Source organism: Scyliorhinus canicula, chromosome 19, assembly GCF_902713615.1.
Source record: "Scyliorhinus canicula chromosome 19, sScyCan1.1, whole genome shotgun sequence".
Lineage (NCBI taxonomy): Eukaryota > Metazoa > Chordata > Chondrichthyes > Carcharhiniformes > Scyliorhinidae > Scyliorhinus > Scyliorhinus canicula.
In genome coordinates, this window is record NC_052164.1 from 22652306 (window position 1) to 22679677 (window position 27372).

Genomic DNA, 27372 nt, shown 5'->3' on the forward strand with positions numbered 1-27372 from the left:
CCGGGGGTCACTTTCATTATTGCGGACAAGTCTGTAGGAATTGTCCCTGTGCCATTGTGTGGCGTCGAGTGTGTTGTCGGGGTAGTCGGGGTCGGGTGGTGGTTCTGGGTTTTTAAGGTAAGTGACTTCCATGGGGTCACTGGAGTCGGGGTCGTAGTTGGTGCAGTGTGGACTGTATGGCTGTGTGCTGTCGCTGTCTTCAGAGTCAGTGTCTGTCCTACTGTCTCTGCTGTGGCAGCTTGTGGGCGTGTCGGGGCGTGGTCTGTAGTGGTCTGTGGGCGGAGTCGTGGGCGAGTCCGTGGATGAACTGGTCTGTGAGGGGGATGGTGGAAAAGTGTCTCTGGTGGGCGGGGTGAAGTGTTCTGCTGCATCCAGCAGGACATGGTGAGCATGGTTGGCCTGTGTTCCATATGCCTTTAACTGGTTTATATGGAACCACGCGGTCTTCCCATTAGGATACTTTATCCTGTAAACGGAGGGGCTAATTTTGTCCGAAATTGAGTAGGGACCGGAATATTTTGGAGCCAAAAAACTGCTGGGGTTATAAACAGATAACATTACCTGTTGCCCAACCTGGAATTCTGTGGTGTGTACGGTCTTATTGAAACAGGCAGTCCGTTGCTGTCGGCGTTTCCCTAGCTGGACTGCGGCTGCGAGCTGTGCAGACCTCACAGTCTCAACTAGATCTTTAACTGCCTTTTCATGTGTGAGGGCCGTCACTTCGGGGCTTGTCATGTCCAGTCCTAAAAGGAATTCTGTACCTTTCATAGGGCGTCCGGTCATGAGTGTATGTGGTGTGTATCCTGTCGATGTGGAGACAGTGTTCCTTATGAACATGAGTGCAAATGGGAGCACTGAATCCCATGTGGAATTATTCTCTTGAACCATTTTCCTAAGGGTAGTTTTTAGGGTCCGATTCATGCGCTCCACAATCCCGCTGGACTGTGGATGATACGCAATGTGGAAGTTCTGTTTGATTCCGAATATTGTCAGGACGTTCCTCATGACCCGTCCTGTAAAGTGAGATCCCTGGTCCGAATCGATACTTCGGGGTAAACCCCATCTCGTGAAGATGTGGTGGGTCAGGATCTTTGCAGCTGTCTTTGCTGTATTTGTTCGTGAGGGAAATGCCTCTACCCACTTGGTAAAGGTATCTATCACCACCAGAACGTATTTATAGCCATTCCTGCAAGGGGGCAATGGACCTATAAAGTCGATCTGGAGGTTTGTCCAAGGGCCGTTAACTGGGCGAGTATGCCGAAGTTGTGCCTTCTTAGAATACCGCTCCGGGTTATTCTGAGCACAAATCAGGCAATTCTCTATGTAGTGCGTTACATCATTCCTGAGATTAGGCCACCAACAGAGTTGCCTGAGGTGCCTCGTTGTTGCATCAATTCCCTGATGCCCGTGTCCGTCATGGAACAAGGCAATCATCTGATTCCTGTCCTGCTGTGGGACCACATAAAGTTGGTCCTTAATGATCACACCCTCATGTGTGGTCAGTGCGTGTTTAAAGTGCTCGTAAGCAGGCACAAAGTTTCCCTTGAAAACCTCCCTGAGGTCTCCGTCCTGTTTTTGTGCTGCCACGAGATCTTTAATATCAGTCTGTGAGACTTGGACTGCGCTCACAGGGGCGCTAGCTGGTGCGCTAGCTGGGGGGGTCCATAAGTGTCCTCTCCTGGAACCTGCCTTAGCCAACGCGTCGGCTTTTACATTCCCAGGGGGTGATGACCTATGGTGGCTGCGAACTTTTATAATGCCGAAGGTCCTGTCCTTCGCTTTCTCTAGGATATGCTGGAGTAAGGGGGCTGATGGAAGGGGTTTTCCGTCTGCGGAGACAAAACCTCGTGTCCTCCACAGGGGCAGAAAATCGGTTAAACTGTTACAGACATATAAGCTGTCTGAATATATGTCTGCTGGGCTGGGGAAAGAATCGGGGAGGTCCACTATGTACGCTATGGCTGCTAGCTCTGCTGCCTGCGCGCCTAAGTGACCTGGTAACTTAAGAGCTATCTCTTCGAGAGCGCGCCCCTGCGCGTCCTCTACATAGATGCCGCATCCTGTGATACGCTCACCATTTAAAACTGTGGAGGAACCGTCTACATAAATCCTCAAGGGTCCACACGTGTCTGTGGGCTGGGGGCTTTGTTTCGGGTTCCCTATCTTCCTGGGGGGTGTTGTGGCTAAAAAGGGTCCTGTGTTATGCAGGGGAGCTACAATTTCACAGTCATGGGGCTGTCCTGGGTATTGGAGGTTGTCTGCTAAGTATGTGTGTGTGCGTGTCCGTTTTACAGTAATGTCCCGTCCTTGTAAAAGTAGGGTCCACCTAGCTGCCCTAATCTGGCTAACTGAACCGTCCTTCAGTCGACCGTCTAGTAGTAGCTGTGTGGGTGTGTGTTCGGTCAGAATAGTAATGGGGTTGAGTCCGGTGATGTATGAGAAATACTGCACTGCCCAGAAGACAGCAAGGAGGTGCCTCTCACAGGCTGAAAATCCTTGTTCTACCGGGTCTAACAGTCGGGAGGCATAAGCCACTGGTCTTAGCTGCTCGTGCCGTTCTTGAAGCAACACGGCCGAGAGGGTCAGATCGGTGCTCGCTACCTCTATTGCGTACGGTGAAAGTTGGTCGGGGACTAGCAGCGCGGGTGCTGCACTAAGGGCTCGTTTCAACTCTTCCACAGCGCCTGTATGCTGCGGAAGCCATTCCCAGGGGGCTCCTTTCTTAAGGAGGTCTGAAAGTGGGGCGGCTTTTGTCGCGAATCCGTCGATGTGGTTCCGACAATAGCCAACCAGTCCTAAAAACGACCGGAGGGCTGATACATTCTGGGGAAGGGGCAATTTGACGATCGAATCAATTCTTTTGAATTCGATCTCGCGTTTGCCGTGCGTGATGACTGATCCCAAATACATCACTTTACTTTCCAATATTTGGGCCTTTTTCGGGTTAACTTTACAGCCAATTTCAGTTAAGAGTTCCAGGAGTTCGGCCAGAAGCGAAATGTGCTCTGCCTTTGTGTCCGTCTGCAGTAGTAGGTCGTCTACATACTGTACCAGACATTCGGGTCGGGAAAATTTTCCTAATCCACTTGCCAGCTGTCGGTGGAAAATGGAGGGTGAATTGTGGAATCCTTGTGGGAGGCATGTCCACGTGTACTGCTGTGTTTTAAAAGTGAATGCGAATTTGTATTGGCACGCTTTTGCCAATGGTATTGACCAGAATCCATTACTGATGTCCAATACCGTGAAGTACTTGGCGTTGAGACCCTGCTTGAGCATGGTCTCGGGACTAGTAGCTACCGTTGGGGCTACTGCGGGGGTTACTTTGTTGAGTTCCCGATAATCGATGGTCAGACGCCATGATCCATCGGGCTTCCTCACTGGCCAAATAGGGGCATTGTTGGTGGAGGCTACCGTTCTCAGTACACCTTGGTCCAACAAGCTGCCTATAACTTTTTCTATTTCCACCTCTGCCTCGAGGGGAAATCTATACTGCTTTTGCGGTCGGGGGTCCTGTCCGGTAACATGAACTTGTCCAGTCATTCTGCCACAGTCATGACGGTGACTTGCAAATGCTGTCCTGTGTTTGTTCAGTAGGGCCTTAATTTGTCTGTCGGTGTGGAGCGTAGTCAGGTCGAATGAGTACTCTCCCACTGCGCTAATCCGATTAGCGTAGTCTCCTACTGTGAGGGTGGCTGGTGCTCTGTCTGATCTCGCCATTCGCCAGACACACTGGTTCACTGGGTCGAACGACAAGCTGTGGGCGTTCATAAAATCTATCCCCAGGATGTGCTCTGCTGTCCGGGGAAGATTTACTAAAACTACGGGGTGCCTTGTGCTAATGTTCCCTAGCTGGATCGCTACGGGTGCTGTGATATGTCCCTGCTGCGAGTGTCCGGTGAACCCGCTAAGTGTGATGGTGGAGGTGGTCGGCCACGTGTCTGAGTGTGCCGTGGTTGTGGAGTTAATGGTGGTGCGGGATCCTCCTGTGTCCCACAGTAACTCTATGGGCTTCCCTTTGACCTTTGCCGTGACTACGGGCCTCCCTGATGAGTCCCATAGTGTGTCACAGACCCAAGTGGGGGAGCCCGAACACCGTCAGTTCGTCTCGTCCACATTGGTGGGTCCTGACTGTACTGCTACATTGTGGATGGGTTTTGCCTTGTTGCGGTTCAGAGTGCCTGTCTGCTGGCCTCTCTGAGATCGCTGGGGTGCATTACACTCTTTTGCCCAATGCCCTAACTGTCCACAGTTATAGCATTCCTGTCCTTTCTGTTGAGGGCTGCTCTTGCCTTCATTTACCCATGCGGGCTTCTGGTGCTCTCTGACTGCTTGGATGTCTGCAGCAGCCTGAGCCTCTTCTGGGGATCTAACCTTTCCTTTTGCCTGAAGCGATTGCTCCCAAGCGCGGGACAATCTTTTGAGGACCCATTTTTCGTTATGGGCCTCCTCTGAGGGGTCGTAACTATTGCAAGCGCTCTGTCCTGCTTCTGTTGCGTGTGAGATAATTGTGCGCGTCCATTTAACCATGTTTTCGCGGGTTAAATGCGCTCTATCTAGCTGTCCGAAAACTGCGCTGAAGTGAATCCACAGCCTTCCTGCGAATGCTGTGGGGTGTTCGGATCTCTTCTGCCTGCACTTATTCAAGCCTTCTACGGGGTCACCTCTATTGTACCCGATGGCATCTAAAATGGCAGTGTGCATCTCCTCTAGGCTGCCTCCTGCCACGTTCTGTGGGTCGGGGAGGGCTGCCACTACACTCTGGTCTAAGCTCAGCACGGTGAGCTTAACCTGCTCTCTCTCATCCAGGCCGTACATGGTAGCCTGCTGTTTAACTTTCGCGAAGAACTGGTGGGGGTCTGCGGTGGGGAGGAACGGAGTGATCTTTTCACAAGCGTCCCTTAGCTGGGTTACTGTTAAAGGGGTGGTGTAAGTTATGTCTGGGGCGCCTTCTGATTCGGCTTTCCTCTGTGTGGTTACGGGATTCATGGGTGCGGTTATGATCTGAGCTGTGGGGGGTTGGGGTGCCTGTCGTTTCTGCTGAGCTGCGGGCGCACATGTTCCCTGAACATAACGCTGCGCTGTCTCGCTTAATTCCTGCCAATCTGGGGCGTTTTCCCCATCTAACTGAGCTCCAAAGGTGCTTTGGAAGCCATTCTGCACCGAAAGCAGAGATTGCAGTTCCGCAATCTGTTTCCTGCATTTCGCGTGGTCAACTGTGCTTTGTCTTTGTTCGGTCGTTGCAGCGTGGAGTGCTCTCAAAGCTGCTTTGAGATCGGAACATTTCCTCTGCAATGCCTCCACCTGCTTTTCCGATTCCTGTCTTATCAGAACGGCACGTTGCACGTCCTGATAGGCTTTCTCATACTGGGTCTGGGAACTGTTCAGATGAGCTAGACAAGACTGGTGAGCCCTCTTGGCATCATCCACCTCTCTACCCTTCTCTGCCAACTTCCCTTTTAATTCCAGGTTTTCTTTCTCGATGTCCCTGACATCGACCTTACTCATTCGGTTCCTTTCCTCTAAATCTGCCCGGAGCGTCCTGATGACCTCCTCTGCGCCTCGCAACTGTGCCAAGCAGGACACAATCGCCATCGGCTTGCGTGCTTTACTTAAACTCTTTTTGTGTATTTGAGAGAGGTTCTCCCACCAAGTATGACCTATACTTCCGGGACCTGTCTCCTCATTTGCACAAAACTCTTTCCAAAGGGGCCATCCCTTTCCTTGTAAATATTTGCGGAGTTCCAGCTCCCACGTGGGACACTGGCCTACTCTGCTACTGCTGCTGGTCGCTGCGACCACAAACTTTGCTGGATCCATCAGACGTTCCATTGCCTGCATGGCCATTTTCTCTGACTCTCTTTTTATAATTTGGAACAGGGGGTTGCTGGGGTGGTGTTTCGTAAAAAGGGTACGGCTTACGCTATTTTCCGATCACAAAACTACCGAAAGTTTGTCGCAACAAAAAGCTTTCAGTTTTACCTTACAGCCCTGTTAGTACGCATGCACTAAACACACTTCCGAATTTCGCTTATTATTTTGAACACCTTGAATACTTGTGATCTCTTTCTTTCTCTGCAATTTGGAGTTCTAATTCAAATTTCAGGGTCCTGGACACTGTGGTGTTTCCACTTACAACAGGGTCCCACCGGAGTCGCCACTAAATGTTGCACGTTTTACTATGGGCGTAAAACGCGTTTATTGGAGTGTATTAACACGCCTCCGAGTTCGACGTGTGCTTAACACTGCTAGGCTCTGTTCTATGTAATTATTTAGCTCTGGAGTCGCCAGCTGCCGTATAGGCAACGTCACAAGTATTCCAAGGTCAAATTCAAAGTAATAAAGACGATACACCGATTAGTCAAGTTCAAACGATCAATATTTATTATACAGTTAATAATAAATACTCATGCACACACTAAGAGACTAAGCTACCACTAAACAAAAGCAAACAGAATACTTATCTAACAGGAACAGGCAAGGTCAGAGAACGAGGCCTTCGTCCTGGTTTTGTCTGCAGCCTTCAGCAAGCGTTCTGGCACTTGGGAGTCTAGCGGGCTTGGATCGCGTAGCGAGCGTTGAACTTACGGTTTCGGCGGCTGGTGCTCAACGGCTGGAGTCAGGATACCAGGTGTCAGTCGGGGCCGGAGCACAGGTTTAACAGACCGGACAACACGAGGTCCCTATCTTTTATAGGGGTTCCGTTGTCCTTCCCTCTTCTCGGGCGGGCTCTACCTATTGGATCAATTTCTTATCGATACTGGATTAATTCCCCAATGCGAGGGGGTCTCCGTGATGGAGGGGGCGTTTCTTATGTCCTTTTGTTCGGAGGTTTCTGGTGCCTCGATGTCTGGGTCTTGATTGGAATGTGTCCATTCAGAACCAAATGTATCTATTGTGTGGGTGTTCAAGTCTGATGGCCTCATTAGCATGCAAAGCGTTTTGCCATTTGCACCTAGCTAAGGTCTCTTCACCTGAGCCCAAACTGGTTTCTGCTACTGCAGAATGCAAACTGCTCTTTGCAGACTGCTGTTCTGGCTGAACTGTCTGTTTCTCAGCAGCCTTCCATTTTAGTTTGGCTCAGTGTCCATTTTGCGTGGCCAGCGTGGCTACACTATACCCCCCCCCCCCCCCCCCCCCCCACCCCACTCAATAAAGGTCACATTGGCAAGGATTGTGGAGAACTGTTATAGACCAGCACTTCAGGTTAACTCAGCTTCTCTTGCGGGGGCAGCTGTGCAGCACACATCACAATTTCAATATATTGTCGATAATTGGCTAAAAGGTAAAACAGAGATTGACAAGGATGTCACTATGTTTGAACTGGTGTCCAGAACTTGACATTGCATTCAGTCTGAGGAACCTTCTGATCCCGTGCCAGGTCGGAGAATCACCGGGGCGAGGACGCGAATCCCACAACATCTCTCCGACGCCGGGCTGCCGAACGGCAATGACGTAGTCGCCATGGCGACGGTCTGGGGCTGCGATTCGCCGCGCTCGATGGGCCGAATGTCCGCCGAGTCCCGCCGGCATCGTTCCCGTGTGGTCCTACCTGGCGGGACCTCGCCGTTCCTGTCTGCGGGGGCCATCCTGGTTGGGGGGGGGGGGGGGGGGATCCGACTCCGGGGAGAGCCTCCACGGTGGCCAGGTCCACGATCGGGGCCTATCGATCAGCGGGTGGGCTATTCTGGGGGGGGGGGCTATGTTCATCTGCGCCGGCCCCTGTAGGTTTCCACCATGTTGCGTGGGGGCCGGCGCGGAGACAGCGACCCACGCGCACCAGTGCCGCCCGTATTGGCAGCTGAAGCTGCATGAAGCACTCCAGTGCCGTGCTGGCCTCCTGTGCGGCGCAGGATCGCTGCTCCTAGCAGCCAAATGACGCTCCGGCGTTTACGTCGCAATCAACACTTAGCCCCATTATTGGAGAAACCTGCCTCTTATTTCCTGGTACCTCCTGCCGTAGGTTCTTTTGCACCGTACACTGGATTGTGTAATGGGGTCACAAGAAACAGATTTACAGCAGAGTTTGACATCGTGGAGAGTTGAAAGGCTCCGGTGGGTCTTCAGGGGTGACAATGAAGTAAAAGTAACCATAAATACATTTACTTGTTTTGTAAGAATTCAATGGTAAAGCAGAATATTAGTGACAATTTACTTCCTTTTATTAAAACACCGTTTAAAATTTTATCCCTTGAAGTTAGTTCCCTTGCTGCCCCAACAACGAATAAAATCTCTAGTTGGACTCTCAGGAATGAGAATGTTTGATTTAGTCCCACTGCTTAAGTTTGCCTTCAGTGTTATAGAGATGGAACCCCCCCTATCCCTCTTCTTCTGAACAGCTTGAATATGTATCATAAGCTGAGTTCCCCCTCCTCTACCCATCTCCATTATTAGCAGTGTTTGTACAACAGCAGGGAACCTGTTTTGAAGGTGGATCTTTTGAACTAACCTGTCTCTTATTTAGGTCGTTACGCTCTGGTACCGAGCACCAGAAGTCCTTTTGTATTCAAGATACACGGCAGCTGTTGACATTTGGAGCGTTGGCTGCATATTCGCTGAAATACTTCAACTCCAGTAAGATACCAAGCAGCTAACTGATCATAAATGTAGGGATTTAGTTGTAACTTGGTGCCCATGAATATTCCCATTAATAATTTGGTGCTTTTAAAATGAACCTGGCTGTTATTGATTCGTACAGTATTCCAAGCTACGTAAAAATAGTGGTCTATTATTGTCGTTGATGTTTGATAGAAATGTTAAAGCTCATGAGGGGACTGGATAGTGTAGACCGGGAGAAACTGTTCCCGCTCGTAAAAGGATCAAGAACAGAGGGTACAGGTTTAAAGTGATTTGCAAAAGAAGCAAATGTGACGTGAGGAAAAGCTTTTTCACACAGCGAGTGATTCCGGTCTGGAATGCACCGCCTGGAAGTGTGGTGGAGGCAAGTTCAGTCGAGACATTCCGGAGGCTGTTAGATGATTACTTGAATGGAAACAATGTGCAGGAGTCTGGGGGCAAGGCAGGGGAATGACACTAAGTCATGATGCTCATTTGGAAAGTCAGGGCAGACACGATGGGCCAATTGGCCTCCTGCTGCACCATGACAATTCTGTGATTCCTGAATTCTTGCTCTGTGCTGGGGAAGATCCGTTCACATGGTGGAATTGTTTGTTACCATATTGTAGCCCAGTGTAATCCCACCTGCTGTCATAGTACAACACATTCTAATCCCATTCTGTCGTAGATAATCTGTTTGCTGTCATAGGATGACACCATTCTTTACTGTATCCTAAATGCCTACCTAACTCCACTTTCTGTAACAAATGCACCCCTATTTTTCTCATTCTGTAATCATTTTTAGCCCATTAATTTAACCGTATATAATCCTGTTGCCGTCCATTCCATAATCTTATGCAGCACTGTTCGCTGCCATATCTAGTCTCACTGAACACTACATAGCTCTTTTCGTAACCCCATCATTTGCCACACTATTGGGCGGGGTTTTCCAGTGTTCTCACCAGTAGGATCTTCCGCTCTCACTGAAGGAGACACCCCCCCCCCTTCCCCCCAATGGCAGGTGCCCCCAGCGGCGGGATGGGCGAGTCACGCAAAAACCCGTAAACATTGGCGGGGCGGGAAGATCCCACCGGCGGCCAGTTGCCTCCGTTGCCAGAAAACACGTCATGGAGAGGTCCGGAAAATTCCCTGCCATAATCTCTCTCTAACTCTTATCATGTAACCGGGTTTGTGCCCCATCGTAACCCCATTCTGTGCTCCAGTATAACCTTCATGTAACTTCATTGTCTGCCATATGTAGCAAATTCTGCAATGGCGAGAGTATACTGTTGGGTCAAGACATCTATAGTTTGTTTTTTGGAAGGATTGTGTGAAATTTGAATTTGAGCAATACATTGTGAACTGCTGTCAAACTATTCTCACCTGGGCTCCACTTTATGGGCAGTTTGTTTTAAAAACTAGATTAAAGCCAGCCAAAGTTTCTGATTGAAGAAAATGAGCTTCTGACCACTGCCTCACAGAGTTTGTAAAGCCCTGCTCTGAACAAAAGGTTAACACAACGGCAGTGAGTGCAAATCAAATCTGTCCAATATTTCTCTCAAGCTAAGCGTCCAATGCTTGAAAAAGATTAACTGTCGGGAGAGTGAAAGGGGGTGAATAACACTGAAAGATAAAGCCCAGTTGGTAGAAATTACATTACATGGAGTGCAGCGAATGATTGACACCACGTGGAGCAGCGAGAGCTCGATTCTCATTCAGGGATTTGATGATGTTGAGATTCAAAGAAAGATGTGGTTTAATGTCTCCAGGGGTTGAAGTCGAAATAATAGTGAATGGATCTCACATCGTTTGACCATCTTTCTTTTTTAAATTTCAGACCCTTTCTTTGTGGAATTTCAGATATTGATCAGCTTCAAAAAATATTTGAGTAAGTATCATGCCTGGCACACAGATGGTGAGTGATCCATGAAGATAAAAGCAAATGAACTGCGGATGCTGGTATCTGAAACAAAATTAGAAAATGCTGCAAAATCTCAGCAGGTCCGGTATCACCTGTGGAGAGAGAAGGGAGCTAACGTTTCGAGTTTGGAGCTAACGTTTCGAGTCTCTTTGTCAAATCCTTTTAGTGTGAATGATCCATCTGGTTTAGAATGCAGGGCTTTTAAGTTACAACTGCTGACAAATTAATTATTGGTGGCGTTTTACCATTTCCCTGGCCATTCCGCAGTTATTAAATTTTGACAGCGAGGCTTGCAGTTAACCAGCAGCAACCCTCACAACTAATTCACAAGATTTTTCACGTTGCCCTTAGTGTTGGGTGGGGTTACGGGGATAGGGTGGAGGTGTGGGCTTGGGTAGGGAGCTCTTTCCAAGAGCCGGTGCAGACTCGATGGGCCGAATGGCCTCCTGCACTGCAAATTCTATGCAGCATAAACCGAGGTTTGGGACTAATTTGGACCACTCTTCAAAAGAGCCAACCCAGGTTTAGAACATAGAACAGTACAGCACAGAACAGGCCCTTCGGCCCTCGATGTTGTGCCGAGCAATGATCACCCTACTCAAACCCACGTATCCACCCTATACCAGTAACCCAACAACCCCCCCCCCCCCCTTTAACCTTACTTTTTAGGACACTACGGGCAATTTAGCATGGCCAATCCACCTAACCCGCACATCTTTGGACTGTGGGAGGAAACCGGAGCACCCGGAGGAAACCCACGCACACACGGGGAGGACGTGCAGACTCCACACAGACAGTGACCCAGCTGGGAATCGAACCTGGGACCCTGGAGCTGTGAAGCATTTATGCTAACCACCATGCTACCGTGCTGCCGTTTGATGGGCCAAATCGCCTACTCCTGTCCTATTTGACTACAATGATAGAGTAAATCTGTCTCATTGGACAAAGCATTTCATTATATGATCTGACGCAAATTCTAAGCCCAAAATGTTAACTTTTCTTAATGGAGATGCTGAAGATCCTCCAGTTTATCCTTGTTATCTCAGCAGCATCTCATCTCCCTGTTTTCCTTCATGAGATTTAACCATTCACTGTGATGTGCTGCCCCCCACACCACCGTCTACTACATTCACTGCACCCGCCGCTGGAACACTGTGGCAGCCGTGTGTACCATCTCCAAAATGCACTGCAGTAACTTACCAAGGCTCCTTCGACAGCACCTGTAACCCCTGCCATCTCGAGGAAGAAGGGTAGCAGATGCATTGTGAACAGGAAGATGGTTGTGGTTGGAGGTCAGTCCACCCACAGTCCAAAGATGTGCGGGCTAGGTGGATTGGCCATGCTAAATTGCCCGTAGTGTCCTAAAAAGTAAGGTTAAGGGAGGGGTTGTTGGATTATGGGTATAGGGTGGATACGTGGGTTTGAGTAGGGTGATCATTGCTCAGCACAACATCGAGGGCCGAAGGGCCTGTTCTGTGCTGTACTGTTCTATGTTCTATCTCAGATCCAGGGCATCACTGAAGGAGTTTCTCAGGGCAGTGTCCTAGGTCCAGCTGCTTCATCAATGGCCGGAATTCTCCGGCCGCTCACTGGTGCTAGCAGTGCTCCCCGTCCCGCGGGTTTCCTGGCGGTGGCTCCAATGGGAAATTCCCACTGACAGCGACGGGAGCAGAGAATCCCGCCTCCGAGAAACCCACGGCTGGGGGACTGGATGATCCAGCCCTTTCCTTCCATCATAAGGTCAGAAGTGGGGATGTCGCTGTTGATTGCAAATTGTTCAGCACCATTCTCCTCAGATATTGAAGCAGTCCACGTGCATAAGCAGCAAGACCGGGACAATATCCAAGCTTGGGCTGACAAATGGCAAGTTACATTCGTGCCACACAAGTGCCAGGCAATGACCATCTCCAATAAGAGAGAATCAAGCCATCGTTCCTTGACATTCAATGGCATTACCATCACTGAATCCTTCACTATCAACATCCTGGGGGTTACCATTGACTAGAAACTGAACTGAACTAGTGGCATAAACACTGTGGCCACAAGAGCAGGTCAGAGGCTGCGACTCCTGCAGCGAGTAACTCATCTCCTGACTTCCCGAAACCTGTCCACCATCTACAGGGCACAAGTCAGGGGTTTACATAGATTTACATAGAATTTACAGTGCAGAAGGAGGCCATTCATCCCATCGAGTCTGCACCGGCTCTTGGAAAGAGCACCCTACCCAAGCCCATACCTCAGGGGTGGGCAAACTTTTCCGTGCAAGGGCCACATTCAGAAATTCACAATTTTAAAGGGCCGCATAGTATATTAAGTAAAATAATTAATATTTAAAATAGCCAAAATAAAAGGTTTTTAAAGAAAAAAATAAATAATTTTTATTAATTAATATTTTAAAGTAGAAACTTCACATGAAACACATGTGCCGAGCAATGATCACCCTACTCAAGTCAACGAATCCACCCTATACCAGTAACCCAACAGCCCCCCCATTAACCTTAAAATTTAAAAAACAAATTAAAAAAAAATTTTTTTTTAATGACTTGATCTTGGTGGGCCGCATAAAGACCTTTGGCGCATATAGTTTGCCCACCCCTGCCATGCCTCCACCCTACCCCCATAACCCATAAACCCCACCCAACACTAAGGGCTATTTGGACCCTAAGGGTCATTTATCATGGCCAATTCACCTAACCTGCACATCTTTGGAGTGTGGGAGGAAACCGGAGCACCCGGAGGAAACCCACGCAGGCACAAAGAGAACGTGCAGACTCCACACAGACAGTGACCCAAGCCAGGATCGAACCTGGGACCCTGGAGCTGTGAAGCATTTGTGCTCACCACTATGCCTGGATGAGTTCAGCTCCAACACTCAAGAAGCTCAACACCATCCAGGACAAAGCAACCCACTTCATTGGCACCCCGTCCACAAAATCTCACTCCCTCAACCACTAACACACAGTAGCAGCAGTGTGTACCATCTACAAGATGCACCACAGGAACTCAGCAGGGCTCCTTTGATAGCACCTTGCAAACCCATGACCGCTTCCATCTAGAAGGACAAGGACAGTACACACGTGGGGAACACAACCACCTGGCAGTTCCCCACCAAGCCACTCAACATCCTGACTGGGAAATATATCGCCATTCCTTCATTGTCACTCGGTCAAATTCCTGGAATTCCTTCCCGAACAGCACTGTGGTTGTACCTACACCACATGGATTGCAGTGGTTCATGAAGGCTGACCACCACCTTCTCAAGGGAAGTTAAGGATGGGCAGTGGCCAAGTCAGTGAAGCTCACATCCCTTGACTGAATTTAAAAAAACACCTGCAAGTTCCCCTCCAAAGCCACACCTATCCTGACTTGAAACTATTATCATCGTTGCTTCACTGTTGCTGGATCAAAATCCTGCACTTCCCAGTGTAACAGCACTGGGGTTGTCCCTGCCACACGAGTACTAAAGTGATTCAATAAGGCAGCTCACCTTTTCGGAGGAGAATGAAAGCTGAAATTGCCAGTGATACTCGCACCCCGTGAATGAATATTGAAAATGCTGGCCAGCGAACACTGATATGTTAGATGTTAAGTGAGTGTTTAACAGCTGCATTGTTAGAGGTAGTTCTTTTAAAGATACAAATTTTACAGTTGGTGCAGCAATAAGAGGAAAACAGGATAAATGTCTTTTTCCCCAATTACGCCACATTATCACGTGCGATGCCGCATCCCATCCACCCAACACCAGAATCGCCAGAATTTCTGACAGGGGCCAAGAAAGCAACATGTGGATCTAGATTCCGGCCCATGTTCTGCTGCCACTCACATCAACTAAAGCTGTAATTTAAATCAAGTTATTCGTAATGAATTAAGTAAAGGTCATTGCACGATTCTGCATTCGTCTGAGCATCCAGCTGACTAAACCCAGGGAGCGGTGGACATGGAAATGAATGTGCGAGGAGGAAAGCCATTGGCTGCAGTCGACATGATGATTTAGAGAGCTTCTCGTACTGAAAGGGGACGCTCACTAAACACATCATTAAAAGGCATTCAGTGTTTAATGAGCTGCTGGTAGTTGGATTAACCTTAGCCTTATCTTTTCAGTACGCTCGGTCTTCCTGATGAAGAGGAATGGCCCACTGATTCTCCACTGCCCTACAGCTCCTTTACTGCCAGGCCACTGAAGCACATTGAAAATTTACTGCCTCAGATTGATTCATTAGGAAAAGACCTTCTACTTGTGAGTTCGCCTGTCCGACAATTCAGTGTTCCGTTTAAATAACAACACCGTATATTTATCTCATGCCTGTAACATAATGAAATGTCCAAAGGCGCTATTGCTGGAGCATTGGCAAGCAAATTCTGGCACCAAGCCACACAAGGAGATGTTAAGAGGTCAGATGACAAAAGGTTTGGTCAAAGAGCTAGGTTTTAAAGGGCATCGTGAAGCAAGAAAGCGAGGTTAGAGGCGGAGCAGTGTAAGGAGAAAATTCCAGAGCTTGGGTCCTCGGCAACCAGATCGGCAACGATGGAACGATTAAAACTGGGGTTGCTCAAGAGGCCAGAATTGATGAGCGTAAAAATCAGAGGTGTGAGGCTGGAAGCGATATTTGTAAAGATAGGAGGGAACCAGGGAGAGATTTGGAAACTAGGATGAGAATTTAAAAACCTTGCTGGATCAGGAGGCAGCGTAGATCAGTGAGCACAGGGGGGGGTTGGGGAATAGTACGTATTCTCTTCCTTTGTTTATTGTGCAGATAGGATTTCTATCCGCTCCCCCTCTCCCACAGGCCTACGTTCACTTTGGGCTGATTTTTATGTGCCCCCGGCAAGTGTGTTATCTCAGTGGATGGGGCATGTAAAATGGGGTCGACTCATTCCTATAATATGGTGGGGGGGAGGAATCAGGTGGGTGCTGAAATTAGCAGCCTGCCTTTCATATTGAAATGAACAATTAAAGCTCAATTAGGCTCGACATCAAGTCACTCGACCCTGATCACATCATGTCCACACTGTATAATGATCCTGAAAGTGCAGAAATGTGGCACGAGCAGGTAATTTTCAGCAAAATAATGTTCATAGCGAAGTTCCAAACCTTTATTTTCTTTCCTGTGGAGTCCGTCAGTATCCCATTGCCAAGTGCTCTCTTTGTGACGTGTGTCTGTGTCAGTATCAAATCTAATGTGATGTCTGAGTGCTGACCCTGACTGAAGAGAGGCAGCAGCTTGGTGAATGACCCCCCAAGCAGCTCCTGCGACGGGAGTGGTCCGTTCGCTCTTGTTACAAGGGTTATGAGGTGGCGGTGAAGCTGCTGGCACCATGACCGAGGCTGACTGCCTGACCGGTCTTCCTCGCTCTCTAGCTCCGCGCTGACCTTGTGAGCGGGGCATGTGTGTGTCCCGGATGGTGCCAATCTGAGCAGGTTCCTGCCCCTCAGCATTCCCTCAAGGTCCTCTGCCTACATAAGGATAGCTTTGTATTATACGCTGTTAATAACCAATTGCACTTTGATGTGTGGTTCATTTGGTCGTGAATTTAGAAAGGGCCTTTGAACAGTTTGCATTGGGGGGCGGGTGGGCACAGATTGGCTGCTGAGGCTCCACTCTGGGGCTGTGTCCAGAAGTTTCCCAAACATGTTAACCCCAGCCACCCTTGAACTCCCAACCTCCCCATAGTGTGGCTTGACCACTCTCCCAATCAGGCCTGCATTTCAAATACTTAAGATTTACGTTAAATCCTAAGCACCCTTATCCTGCGCTACCTGCACATGCCTCATTAACTTGCCCTTCTGCACTCTTTGGCATTTCATCTCTGGTCTTTCATTCATCCTCCTTGCTTTGCATAACCCTTGCAATAAGGGTGAACGGACCACTCCCGTCGCAGGAGCTCCTTGGGGGGTCATTCACCAAGCTGCTGCCTCTCTTCAGTCAGGGTCAGCACTCAGAAATCACATTAGATTTGATACTGACACAGACACACGTCACAAAGAGAGCACTTGGCATGTTTTGCCTCACTTTTAGTGGCACAGCCTCTTGATCCGACACTTGGAGCCCCTCTTTAAACCACCGCCTCTTTTTTCACCCGTAAAAACCTCAAAACCCATCTTTACCACCAAACATGTCATCATTGATCTCCCAAACTGTCTCCATTTCTTTCATTTTGGTCTAACCCCCCGCCCCTGCCAAACTCCAGTTGTTCAAACAGTTAATAATACAACATGGTGCTTTTTAAATGTCACACTTTGAGCAGACCTCAGTTCCTCATAGTTGTTTTTTTGGTATTTAGCTTCTTTAGGGCCCTTTAACTGGGAGATGGAGACACCATTTCCCTTTTTTATAACTTGTTCACATTTGGAGGGGAAACTATGAGTTTAGTGTTCAGCTGGTGTCAGAGTCCATTTGGATTTCATAAGTGGTTCGCGCCGGAGGAGAGCCCGAAACGTTTTTTTTTGTTTTGGAGGCGATACTGGTCCCAGAGCCAGACCGTCAAAATGGTTGAGTCTCCCCAGGCTGCCTGCAAGGGTGATCAGATGCTGCAGCATCCAGGCGAGCCACCGGAGGGCATCGCCGAGCTGCATAACGAGCCGGGTCCTCTTACAGAGGAGAAAAAAAGAAATGTACTGCAACATTTCAGCTTTCGGGTCGTTTCTCCGTAACTGATCTGCACCAGAATTGTAAATCACCAAAATAGTTACAATAATGAACTGCAGTAAATTAGGACACAATTAGGGCAGAATTGGCTGCCTGGTTAAAATCCCAGTGGGCCGGAGGAGGAGGGGGGGGGGGCAAAGCAAATAGGAAAGGGAACCATCCCATCGGCTCCTTACCACCGGCACCCGCTCCGCTCCACCCCCCCCTCCACCCCCCTCCCCCCCCCCCCCCCCCCCCCCCAAAACGAGTGATGTCAGGTGTTTCGCACTTCCACCATTGTGCATGCACTGGCTGCTGATCAGAAAACCTGGCCCTTTCTCCATTTTTAATTCCAAATATAGGTGGGCACGTCCTGTGGTGGGCAAATGATGGGAGCGCCCATGATCCCATCACGTGTGCCATGGCAAGAAAAGGACGCTAAAAATATTGCAAGTGCCTGGAAGAAATTTAAATGCTGACCACGCAAAGTGAGTGCTACCCTCGGCGAGGTGATGCAGTATGGGTCAGGGGTGCGTCACCTTGCGGCCCATCTGGGTTCCGAGTGCGGCCCAGGGGATATTATGACTGTTGCACACGCGCAGGGTTGCCAATTTCTGCCGATCTCCATCCACGTAATTTTTCCCCTATTCGTGCAACTGAAGCCATTTGCACGTAAAATCGGGAGCAAGTGAAGTGAGGTGTGTGCTGACTGCTCACGGCATTGACTGTGAGAGCCGTGCGCCCCCTCTGCGTCCAAAGTGTAAATCTTTCTTTTGTTTTTACTGTTTGAAGCTGATGGCAGCTCTATTAATATATCAATGATTAAGCACTTTCTATAACTTGTTATGAAAACATTTCGCGTGTATTAAACGTATTAAGTCTTATTCACACGTGGTTAGTGAACAAGCTCAATTTCCATCTTACGGCCCACTGAGATGAAGGAGGGTCACTCATGCGGCCCACTCACTGGCTGAGGTTGCCCATCATTATATTATGCTCCCTCTCTCTCTCTCTCTCTCGCTGCCCCGGCTGCTTCAGATCTTTGCCAAAAAAGCCACCACAAATGTTCTCTTTGTTGTCCTGAAGCCAGACCTCCAGGCCTCACTGCTACAGGCGACGAAGGTCCACTTTATCATCTTCTCCTTCCCCTTGAGGCAAGTACATATCTCCCCATGAGATTCCGCCGCCACCAGCCCCCCCCCCCCCCCCCCCCCCATTCCAGAAGAGAACCTCCCTTTCCCTTAAAAATACACCATTTCTAATTTTGATGGTGCAACCAAACATATTAAAATAAATCTGACACCAGAAAAGTAGCTTGGAATCGGGAGCACAGACAGAATAATCAGGTTGTGGTCCTGCAGCCACAGCTTAACCGTCGCAGAGGAAATCATGACATTGTGAATTCTCCCTCCGTGTACCCAAACAGGTGCCAGAATGTGGCGACTTGTGGCTTTTCGCAGTAACTTCATTGCAGTGTTAATGTGGCCATGGTGTGAAGATGAGGGCGTTGGACTGGGGTGGGTACAGTAAGAAGTCTTACAACACAAGCTTAAAGTCCAACATGTTTGTTTATAATCACTGGCTTTCGGAGCACTGCTCCTTCATCAGGTGAGTCACCTGAGGAAGGAGCAGTGCTCCGAAAGCTAGTGATTCCAAATAAACCTGTTGGACTTTAACCTGGTGTTGTAAGACTTCTTAGTGTTAATGTAAGCCTACTTGTGACAATAAAGATTATTATTGCTATTAAATATGAACTTAAATAATTAATTACTAAAGATAAAATCTTAAAATGTAAAAGTAGAAGCAGATAGGATAAACATAATCGACATTTGCTTATGTATTTCTAACGTACATAAGATTTAATTGAGATTCAGGGCTGTGCTATTGAACCAAGTGGGTTGGGACCATTTCTTGTTCAATCTGGATTTCCACATGCAAAATGGACACCTGTTTTAGAGTGATATAATTCTGTACAAACACCAGCAGCCTCTCTTCCCTTCTGGAATCCTTACCCTGTCCAGAAGCAAATCCCCCCCCCCCCCCCCCCCCCGCCCCTGTAAACTGGGGAGGGGGGGAACCCAGCTCTTACATACAGTCTTCAATGAACATCACCTGCTCTCAACTCACCCTGAAGCTTGCCCTTGTTTACTCTTAAAGGGACTTGTATTTTTTAAGTTGTCATAAGTATCAACTTTTATGTTTCTTAACCATCTTGCCAGAAGCCTCAAGTCACTGAGTTGGCCCAAGTTTTGAAAATAATGCGAAAGCCTCACTTTCGAAGCCTCTTGCTGCTATAAGATCTGAGGCTTTTCCAAAGATTAATAAGCACGATCTTTATTGTAGGGATTAATACAGTACCTTCTGTTGGAACATTAATTTCAGCACAAAGTTTCAGCTCCCAAATCTTACTTAATAACAGTCAGGTACTGAACAAAATAAAAAGCCCATTGAATGCCTCTTCTCACAAGTACTGTACAATTTGTACCATTGTGGACTCCTAGTAACCACTTAATCAGTGGTAAAGTTCCCTAACAACAAAGAAAGCCTGAAGGCAACTAACAGCCATAATATTAAAATCTATATCATTCAATCATGACCAATCCTACGCATTCTGGAACTGGATCCCATGGCCTCGGTCAAACAGAGGGGACTTGGCAAATTTGATTACCCATCATGTTGAGTCGACCTTGCCTCTGAATCAAAATAACAAAGGTCATGGATTAAACTGTACTCTGGGGCCTGAGCACATAATCTAGGTCGAATGTATTCTGGAATGTTGTGAGGGGGTTAGTTCCGTTGCTGAAAATTTCCAATTTTCCTTGAAGCTTGATCCATCAAGCATGGCATCTGCTTTACTTAAACCTCAGAGTACGGGGTACTGAGGGAGGGAAATCATCATGAGAAAGAAAAGCTGAGAAGGAAGGATTAAGAAAACATTTCCCGAATGTCAGTAATTGTTACTTTACTAATTTCATTTCTTTGGCAGTCGAGAAATATGGGACAAGCTGAAAAACCAGAAACCATGGATAAATATGTATCATCCAAATTTTATCCAACATTTAAGCAGATAACAAGCTAAGCTAACAAAGTTCTTGAATTTCTGAGGCGAAATCTGAAAATGTGACTTAAAATCCAATATTTGTTCGTCCAATTCTGGAGCATGCAAGAGATATCAGTAACATTGACATTTGTTTGGTGGTGACAGAATTTGAGTATTGCTGAGACATGCTGTTGAAGCTTTTCGTTTTGCACTCATCAGGACTGATTCACAAAATACCAATTGTTTAGGGAACAACAAAGTATACTGTATGAAAAGAGAGTTCTCACTGGTTCGCTCGTGGACTCTAAATTAGTCAAGGCATTGTCATGGAGAATGCACCAAGGAACAGTTAACTGCCAAGCTTTTGTTTCAGTTCAAATCAGACAGGTCAATTCTGATTGATCAAAATATTGTCATGAGGAATGAGCCAGGGAATGGCCTTGGTTTTGTTGAAAAAAACACAATGTGTGTGTATGCCCTTTCAGTCATCAAAAGACAGGGCTCCGTATATGAATAAATATAGCTTCTAGCACACATAGCACAGTATAGCAGCACAGTGGTTAGCACTGTTGCTTCACAGCACCAGGGACCCGGTTTGGGTCACTGTCTGTGTAGAGTCTGCACGTTCTCCCCGTGTCTGCGTGGGCTTCCTCTGGGTGCTCGGGTTTCCTCCCACAAGTCCTGAAAAATGTGCTTATTAGGTGAATTGGACATTCTGAATTCTCCCTCAATGTACCCGAACAGGCACCGGAGTGTGGTGGCGAGGGGATTTTCACAGTAACTTCATTGCAGTGTTAATGTAAGCCAACCTATGACAATAATAAAGATTATTGTTATTATTAAGTAAGCCACACTGCAAGTGTGTTAGAAATTCTAAAAATGGTTGCCCGTGTAATCCTTAGCACAATCAGAATTGTTTAGCAAGTGCTGTTCAATCCTGAATCACATCGGATGATGCACAATGTGTTTTGGGTTTTGCAAGCATGGGCTGGTTGGGTAATAGTCAGTACTTTGCCTGTTTCAAACAATTGAAGGGATGTGCTGTTTGATATGATGCAACAGTCATTGGGACACACGATCTACATACCAGGCATCACACAGGCATTGAAATTCATATACCATATTACTAATTGGTGTGATAGGCAGAACATCTTTTTAGCTTGACAGCAGCATCTCGTTTGTGGAGAATATGGCTAGCTTCACCGGTTGCTCAAACCTTTGAAATACCTTACCCTTCCAGGGTAACCTGAGGTAGACTGGGTACTTTTACAGGATCTTTTCAGGGCCTTGGACCCTTGTTGCCCCTTTTGCAGTTGGTACTCTTGCAAATCTGTCCTGATGAATGCAGGATCAAAAGTTTTGATCGCATGTTTCTTTTTTGAGCACTAATTAAGTTTGAAGCGATCCAAAGACACCTTGCGCAATTCTGTACGCATCAGTCTGGTGTAAGATTTGGAATGGGCATCACTACAGCAAAAGAGAGAAGAAATAGACTAACAATGTTTCATAAAATATGGAATGGACAGGTGGGAATTGACAGAAATAAGTACCGGCTGCCCTCTGGCAATGACAGAACATGAGGTAGACATTTACACAATCTACAAAGGCTATTTTGTACCGAGACTGGGAATTTCCGCTCCTGTTCGTGTCAGGCGGGTTCGTTGGCGAGAGCGAGAAAGTCAAAGGCGTGTTTCACATTGACATAAAATCAGTAAGTGATTGTCCCCTCCCCCTATTAGCGGAGGCTACGCTTCCCGCTGTGCAAGGTCAGGAGCCTCATTGTAAGAATTTACAAGATTATCGGGGCCCATATGCTGGAACCACGCCAAAAGAAAAATCCATCTCTGACAGTGTGGTGTCAGAGCGGCGTGAAGCATGTCTGGGCTCAGAAGGTGTACACCCGGCGAGCAGTACTCCCAGGAGAGCTCAGAGATGAGTGCAGTGTTCAGGGGGGAGAGGGTCAAGCAAGGGTAATGACAGGGGGTTCCAGGGCAATACACGTTTGATGCCAAGGTTGCCAGGTGGTGCACCTGGGTGGAAAGGGTTTACAGGTTTGCTCTGTGAACCTGGCGGCCTTTAAAAATGGCGCTCAGATCATTGAGACGCCGATTTGATGGCGGGGCGGGTGAATTAGATACCGCCCGCCGGCAATGCACCGTGAAAGCCCGTGCCTGCAACATCTTCCCTCTACGTTCCTGACTATACGGCGGGAAAAGCCATCATTGCCGCCTGCAAGCCCGACACTACTTTTCCCGCCCAAAGTCGGCCTCGGCAGATATCGGAGAAAAATCAGCCCAGTGTTTCAGCAATCTTTCCTCCCAAGTATAATCCCACAGTGGAACAAGTGCTACCAAAGGAAATAGTCACAGCCCCCCCCCCCCCCATCACTAGAAATCTTCCAAAGACCCATCTGTAGATTATTTCCATTTCGGCAAGCCAACGCAGACGGAATGCTTCTCGTTTGACCTGATTTCGCTGGAATGAGACGTTTAAGAGGAGGTGGGCATAAAAGGTTCCAGAGCACAATTTGAAGCAGGGTAGGTCCCCTGGTGTGCTAAACGACAAGTATCACCCAGCCAGGAGCACCAAAACAAATTACCTAGTGATTTATCCCAGTTTGCGTGATTCTGCTGTCTGCGAGTAGTGGCTGCTTCTACAACAACAGTGGCTACAACACAAAGACAATTTGCTTGGCAGACATGGAGAGCAGGATAAGCTTTCCCTTCCATTCAGCTGCAATTGTTCCCAAACCACATTAGATTTTATTGCTTTTATCACTGAAGTGTTCTCTACATCAAAAGATGGGAGGAAAGTGATTGTTAACATTTAGCCCTGGCTCACTGTTTGCTAATTTCATCCGATTATGCGCTTTTTATTCCAAATGGGCCACATTAATCCGCTTTATTTTTTTCAGAAATGCCTGCACTTCAGTCCAGTCCGAAGGACGTCCACCTATGAAGCACTTGCCCATCCTTATTTCAGTGATGTGCCAGGATATTGAGGTCCGTAGCCACGAATGAACAAGAGGACCCTCTGCGTTGAACTAAAAGGAGGCTAATCTCTATTTAAAATTAACACTAACTATGCAGAAATAGTAGGGAGAAGTAATGTGACTACAAGCTATCATAGGTGTACAATAGTGAAATCAGTTCCATCTAATACAGCCGTGAACCATAAGTGAAAAGTACTTCAGCGAACATAAAGCACTTTGGAGGTTATGAATGGTGCTATGTAAATGAAACTTTTTAACATTTGAAACACAGCCAGAAATGAATCGTTGCAACTGAAGAAACTTTTCCAGTGTTTTGATTTCTAAATGTTCGGGTTTTAGTTTTGAATGATCGTGGTTGAGGCACAATGTGTTATCATTAATGGAGCATTATGCTTATTAATCTGAGTGCCACGTGGCAATCCTAAGAGTGACGGGGACGTTTATGTTTGGTTACCGCCGTGTCAGAACCTGCAGCTGACAGACCTTTTTTTTTTAAACCCTGAAAATGGAGCCTGCACACAGCAGCAAAACGCAACCAAAGCGGCAAGTCTGAGACCGTGAGACACCTGAAGCCCTTGGATGGCATAAACGTTAGCAATTGGGATCATTGATATTTTCTTCCACAAAAGGGAAACAGATCGAACCGAAATGCCGGGGCTTCTGGGGTATCGACACTCCGAGGAAAATGAATAACGTTAGCCCATTTCAATGGTTTAGATGAAGAATACCTGAAGGATATACGATGTATAGAAACAAGGCAGCAAGCAGGCACATCCCTGTTACATGGCAGTTATTCAAATAGAGTGCTTTTAGCCCTAACCGTGCCTTCCCACAGTCCGACATGAAAATATAGGGAGACTGAATTTCCCTGGGGCACTTTCTAGACTGGGGGGTGGGTCTTTGGAAGATTTCTAGTGATGGGGGGCTGTGACTATTTCCTTTGGTAGCACTTGTTCCACTGTGGGATTATCCTTGGGAGGAAAGATTGCTGAAACACTGGGCTGATTTTTCTCCGATATCTGCCGAGGCCGACTTTGGGCGGGAAAAGTAGTGTCGGGCTTGCAGGCGGCAATGATGGCTTTTTCCGCCATTCAGCTCCTTGCTCCAGTTATCAAAAGGTAACAGAAGGAGTATTATAGCGCCATTGAAATTAATTTCTCCCCCTACCCAGCGCTGAAAAGAGCCTCTGGGTTTGCAGGGTTGGGGACGGGGGGAGCAGTATATTGAAAAGCCTGTGGACCCTACTGCAAACAATGTCAAAGCAGTCGGTCGGTTAATAATGGTGGAGCCGAGACTTCAGAAAGATGTTACAGCAATGCTCCACTCCCAAAAGCTTCCAGCGGAGATGTAATGATGCTCGCAGCTTTTTTTTTTTTCTTCACCAGTATTTCAGTGTGACTTCCTTTTAATTTTTCAGAGTCCTGGCTGAAGAGCAAATCATATTAGCATTGTCCCTATAAAGGTCGTGGATACTTCTTTTAATATAAAAATTCCCACTGAAGCTTTTCGAGAAATTTCCTGTGTAAGTTCAGTGATATTGGACGATGCCACTGTGTATGTGGTGACTGTACACAGATATTTTATTGAATGTGGAAAGATAGTTTATAAATGAAATACTTGTATTTCTAGCGATGCTGCTGCCCACATTGGTTGCGAAGTGAGTTTCGGAGAGTAGAAAGACCAGCCACGTTTGATCGTTGCTGTGAGTCAAGTTAACTGGTTTGAGCTGGACCAGTGATTCCGATGCTCAACATCTTGAGCACGGAGGAGGAAGTCAACGAAAGGTCCTTTTGGAAGGGAGAGAAAACTGTACCAAACTCCGGATAGAAGGCAAGGATGTGGCACTCGATGAATTGTTCCTTCAGAGGGCTAGCACAGATACGGCAATGGGCTACATGACCTCCTGTGCTGCAAACGTCTAGGATTCGATAACCTGCCCAAAATGGCAAGCTGTAGTGGCGTTAGATAGTTAATGATGGTATATTCCTTGCAAAAAAATTTTGAAATAAAACTTTTCATATGTCTGCCCTGGAAAACAATCTCATTTTTTTTCAAATAACATCAAATTAGTGGATGCTCGTCAAGATTGTTTGCATTGCTTTTTAGGAACTATGTGGTAGCCAGAACGTTTGTAATGGAAAGGTCATGATCAGGACTATGGGGGGGGGGGGGGGGAACGAGAGTTCAGTTGAGTCATAGCCCATTGCTTTGTATATAGCATATGTTGAATTAATAAAAAGTATTTTGACTCCCTGGACCAATGCATTGTGCAGTTTATATTTGCAAATGTACTGAACTTAAGTGGTTAACCTGCAGGTTAGAGATTTACCAAGTCTGGGACCAGAGGAATTAACCCTTGAATGTCTGTTGCTTAAAACCTAAAAGGGTCAAAAAGTTATAACGGGTTAAATCCTTCGTATTGTTTCTAACGATTCAGAAAACAAATGACAGACTTTTTGCTGCAGAACTGATTATGTGAAAATGGATACAGATGGAATAATGTGGATACTGTATTATTTCTTCCATTATGGTGATGCTTAAAGCCTTGTTATTTTGTACAGTCTACAAATTCAAGTCAAAACTCCTTTTCGAACTGACTTCCTCTTGATCAGGCCGTGATCTCACTACAACTAACTTTCCAAGGGACAAACTTGACTGGCTGGAATTTCCCCTACAAATGGCAGCCAACCTGTGCCGGTTTTGGAGTCCTTTAAGTAGGAGGATTCAATTTTTGTTTTTACAACCATAACTTAGGTATTTACCGTTGGGCATGGGTTTCATTTTCTTTTCATCACCATGTGTGAAAATGTGTTCACTTACCACAATGTTTCCTCTTGATTTCTTGGATACTGTCCAAGCAATTTTATGTCATGAATAAACTTGAGAAAAAAATATGAAAAACATGTTGATATGCATTTTCTTTTCCTGGCAACTAAACATTTGTAGACCATGGGCTGGATTCTCTGCCCCGCCGCGCCTCATTTCTCCCTTGACCGCCGGCGGGATTCTCTGTTACGCTGGCCGGTCAATGGTGTTTCCCATTGTGGGGCAGCCACACGCCGTCGGGAAACCCCCGGGCGCCGGCAAAATGGAGAATCCTCCGGCGGAGAATTCTGCCCATGTTGTTGGTAACTCTTCTGACAGTGAAACTAACGGATAGAAGAACAATCAATTCTGGTGTCAAGTAGTCAATTTGCAACAGAATTTGCAAAACTACTTTTAATCCAGCTATTAATGAGGTCCAAGAACAACTCAGGGCCACTGTCATAACTCCCATGAGGTCCATGGGGAAACAATGACTGATCTCCCTGTGGGACTTGGAATACGAGCTTCCTAGGTAGGGGTCGGAGGCCGGGGATAAAAGCAGGCCCAATCAGACCTATCCTCCCAGCAGGGTCTGCACTGGGAGTGAGATGCTTTGTAAAGTATGAACTTTCATGTATGTAATTAAATTCACCTTCATTATGACAAGTTTCCTTAGGAGTCATTATAGCCACCTTCCTCAAGGGCTGGTGGGAAAATAATTGCATCTTTGCTGTCTGTCCCTCGATTTGAGGACAATGTCGATGTAGGATCTGCTATCGGTCTTCATGTGACTGAGCAGGCCGATTCTCAGCCCGCAGATCTTTGGGCACATGAACGTCCAACGAGGTAGTGGGACCCAGAGTATAGGATTTGTTGACAAAGATGTGCAGGTTAGGTGGATCGGCCGTGCTAAATTGCCTCTTGGTGTCTAAAGGTGAGGTGGGGGTTACGGAGATAGAGGTGGTGGGCCTAGGTAGGGTAATCTTTTGAAAGGTTGGTGCAGACTCGATGGACCGATCAACCTTTTAAAAAAAAAATTCCAATTAAGGGGCAAGTTAGCATTGCCAATGCACCTACCCTGTATATCTTTCAGGTTGTGGGAGTGAGACGCACGCAGATACGGGGAAAATGCCGACTGACCTTCTACACTAGGGATTCTATGGATGGTCTTTGCTGCTGCTGCTCATCACGGAGGCGTTGGAACGAAAAGCATTGATCGACAAGTTGTTACCTTCCTGAACAATTGGTAAGCGTCTTCCGCTCATTAATGTCAATGCCTCAACACTTCAGGGAGAGTTTCAGAGTGTATTGGAAGTGGTTTCGTCCTTCCCTGGAATGTTGGCCATTTGAGAGTTGATAAAATGAGCTCACGGGGGAGACGATAATTCAAGGCAATGTTGCAGGAGTTTTGCTTGAATGCTTGTGGGCCTGGCTT

General features: G+C 47.2%; 1 protein-coding gene across 2 annotated transcripts in view; it reads left to right on the top strand.

Annotated features, from left to right (window-relative positions):
* The window catches only part of LOC119953887 (cyclin-dependent kinase 6-like), a 50061-nt gene extending 24779 nt beyond the window's left edge, over positions 1–25282 (top strand). Inside the window, exons 5-9 of one of the 2 annotated variants that reach the window (XM_038778514.1) lie at positions 8462–8571; positions 10391–10441; positions 14576–14711; positions 23055–23142; positions 24762–25282. In XM_038778514.1, the coding sequence (XP_038634442.1) occupies positions 8462–8571; positions 10391–10441; positions 14576–14711; positions 23055–23141 (384 nt within the window). In that variant the 3' untranslated portion in view covers position 23142; positions 24762–25282. Of the gene's footprint in view, positions 1–8461; positions 8572–10390; positions 10442–14575; positions 14712–23054 lie in introns of both variants that reach the window. The other variant, XM_038778515.1, reaches the window with a different exon arrangement.
* Positions 25283–27372: the final 2090 nt, after the last annotated feature.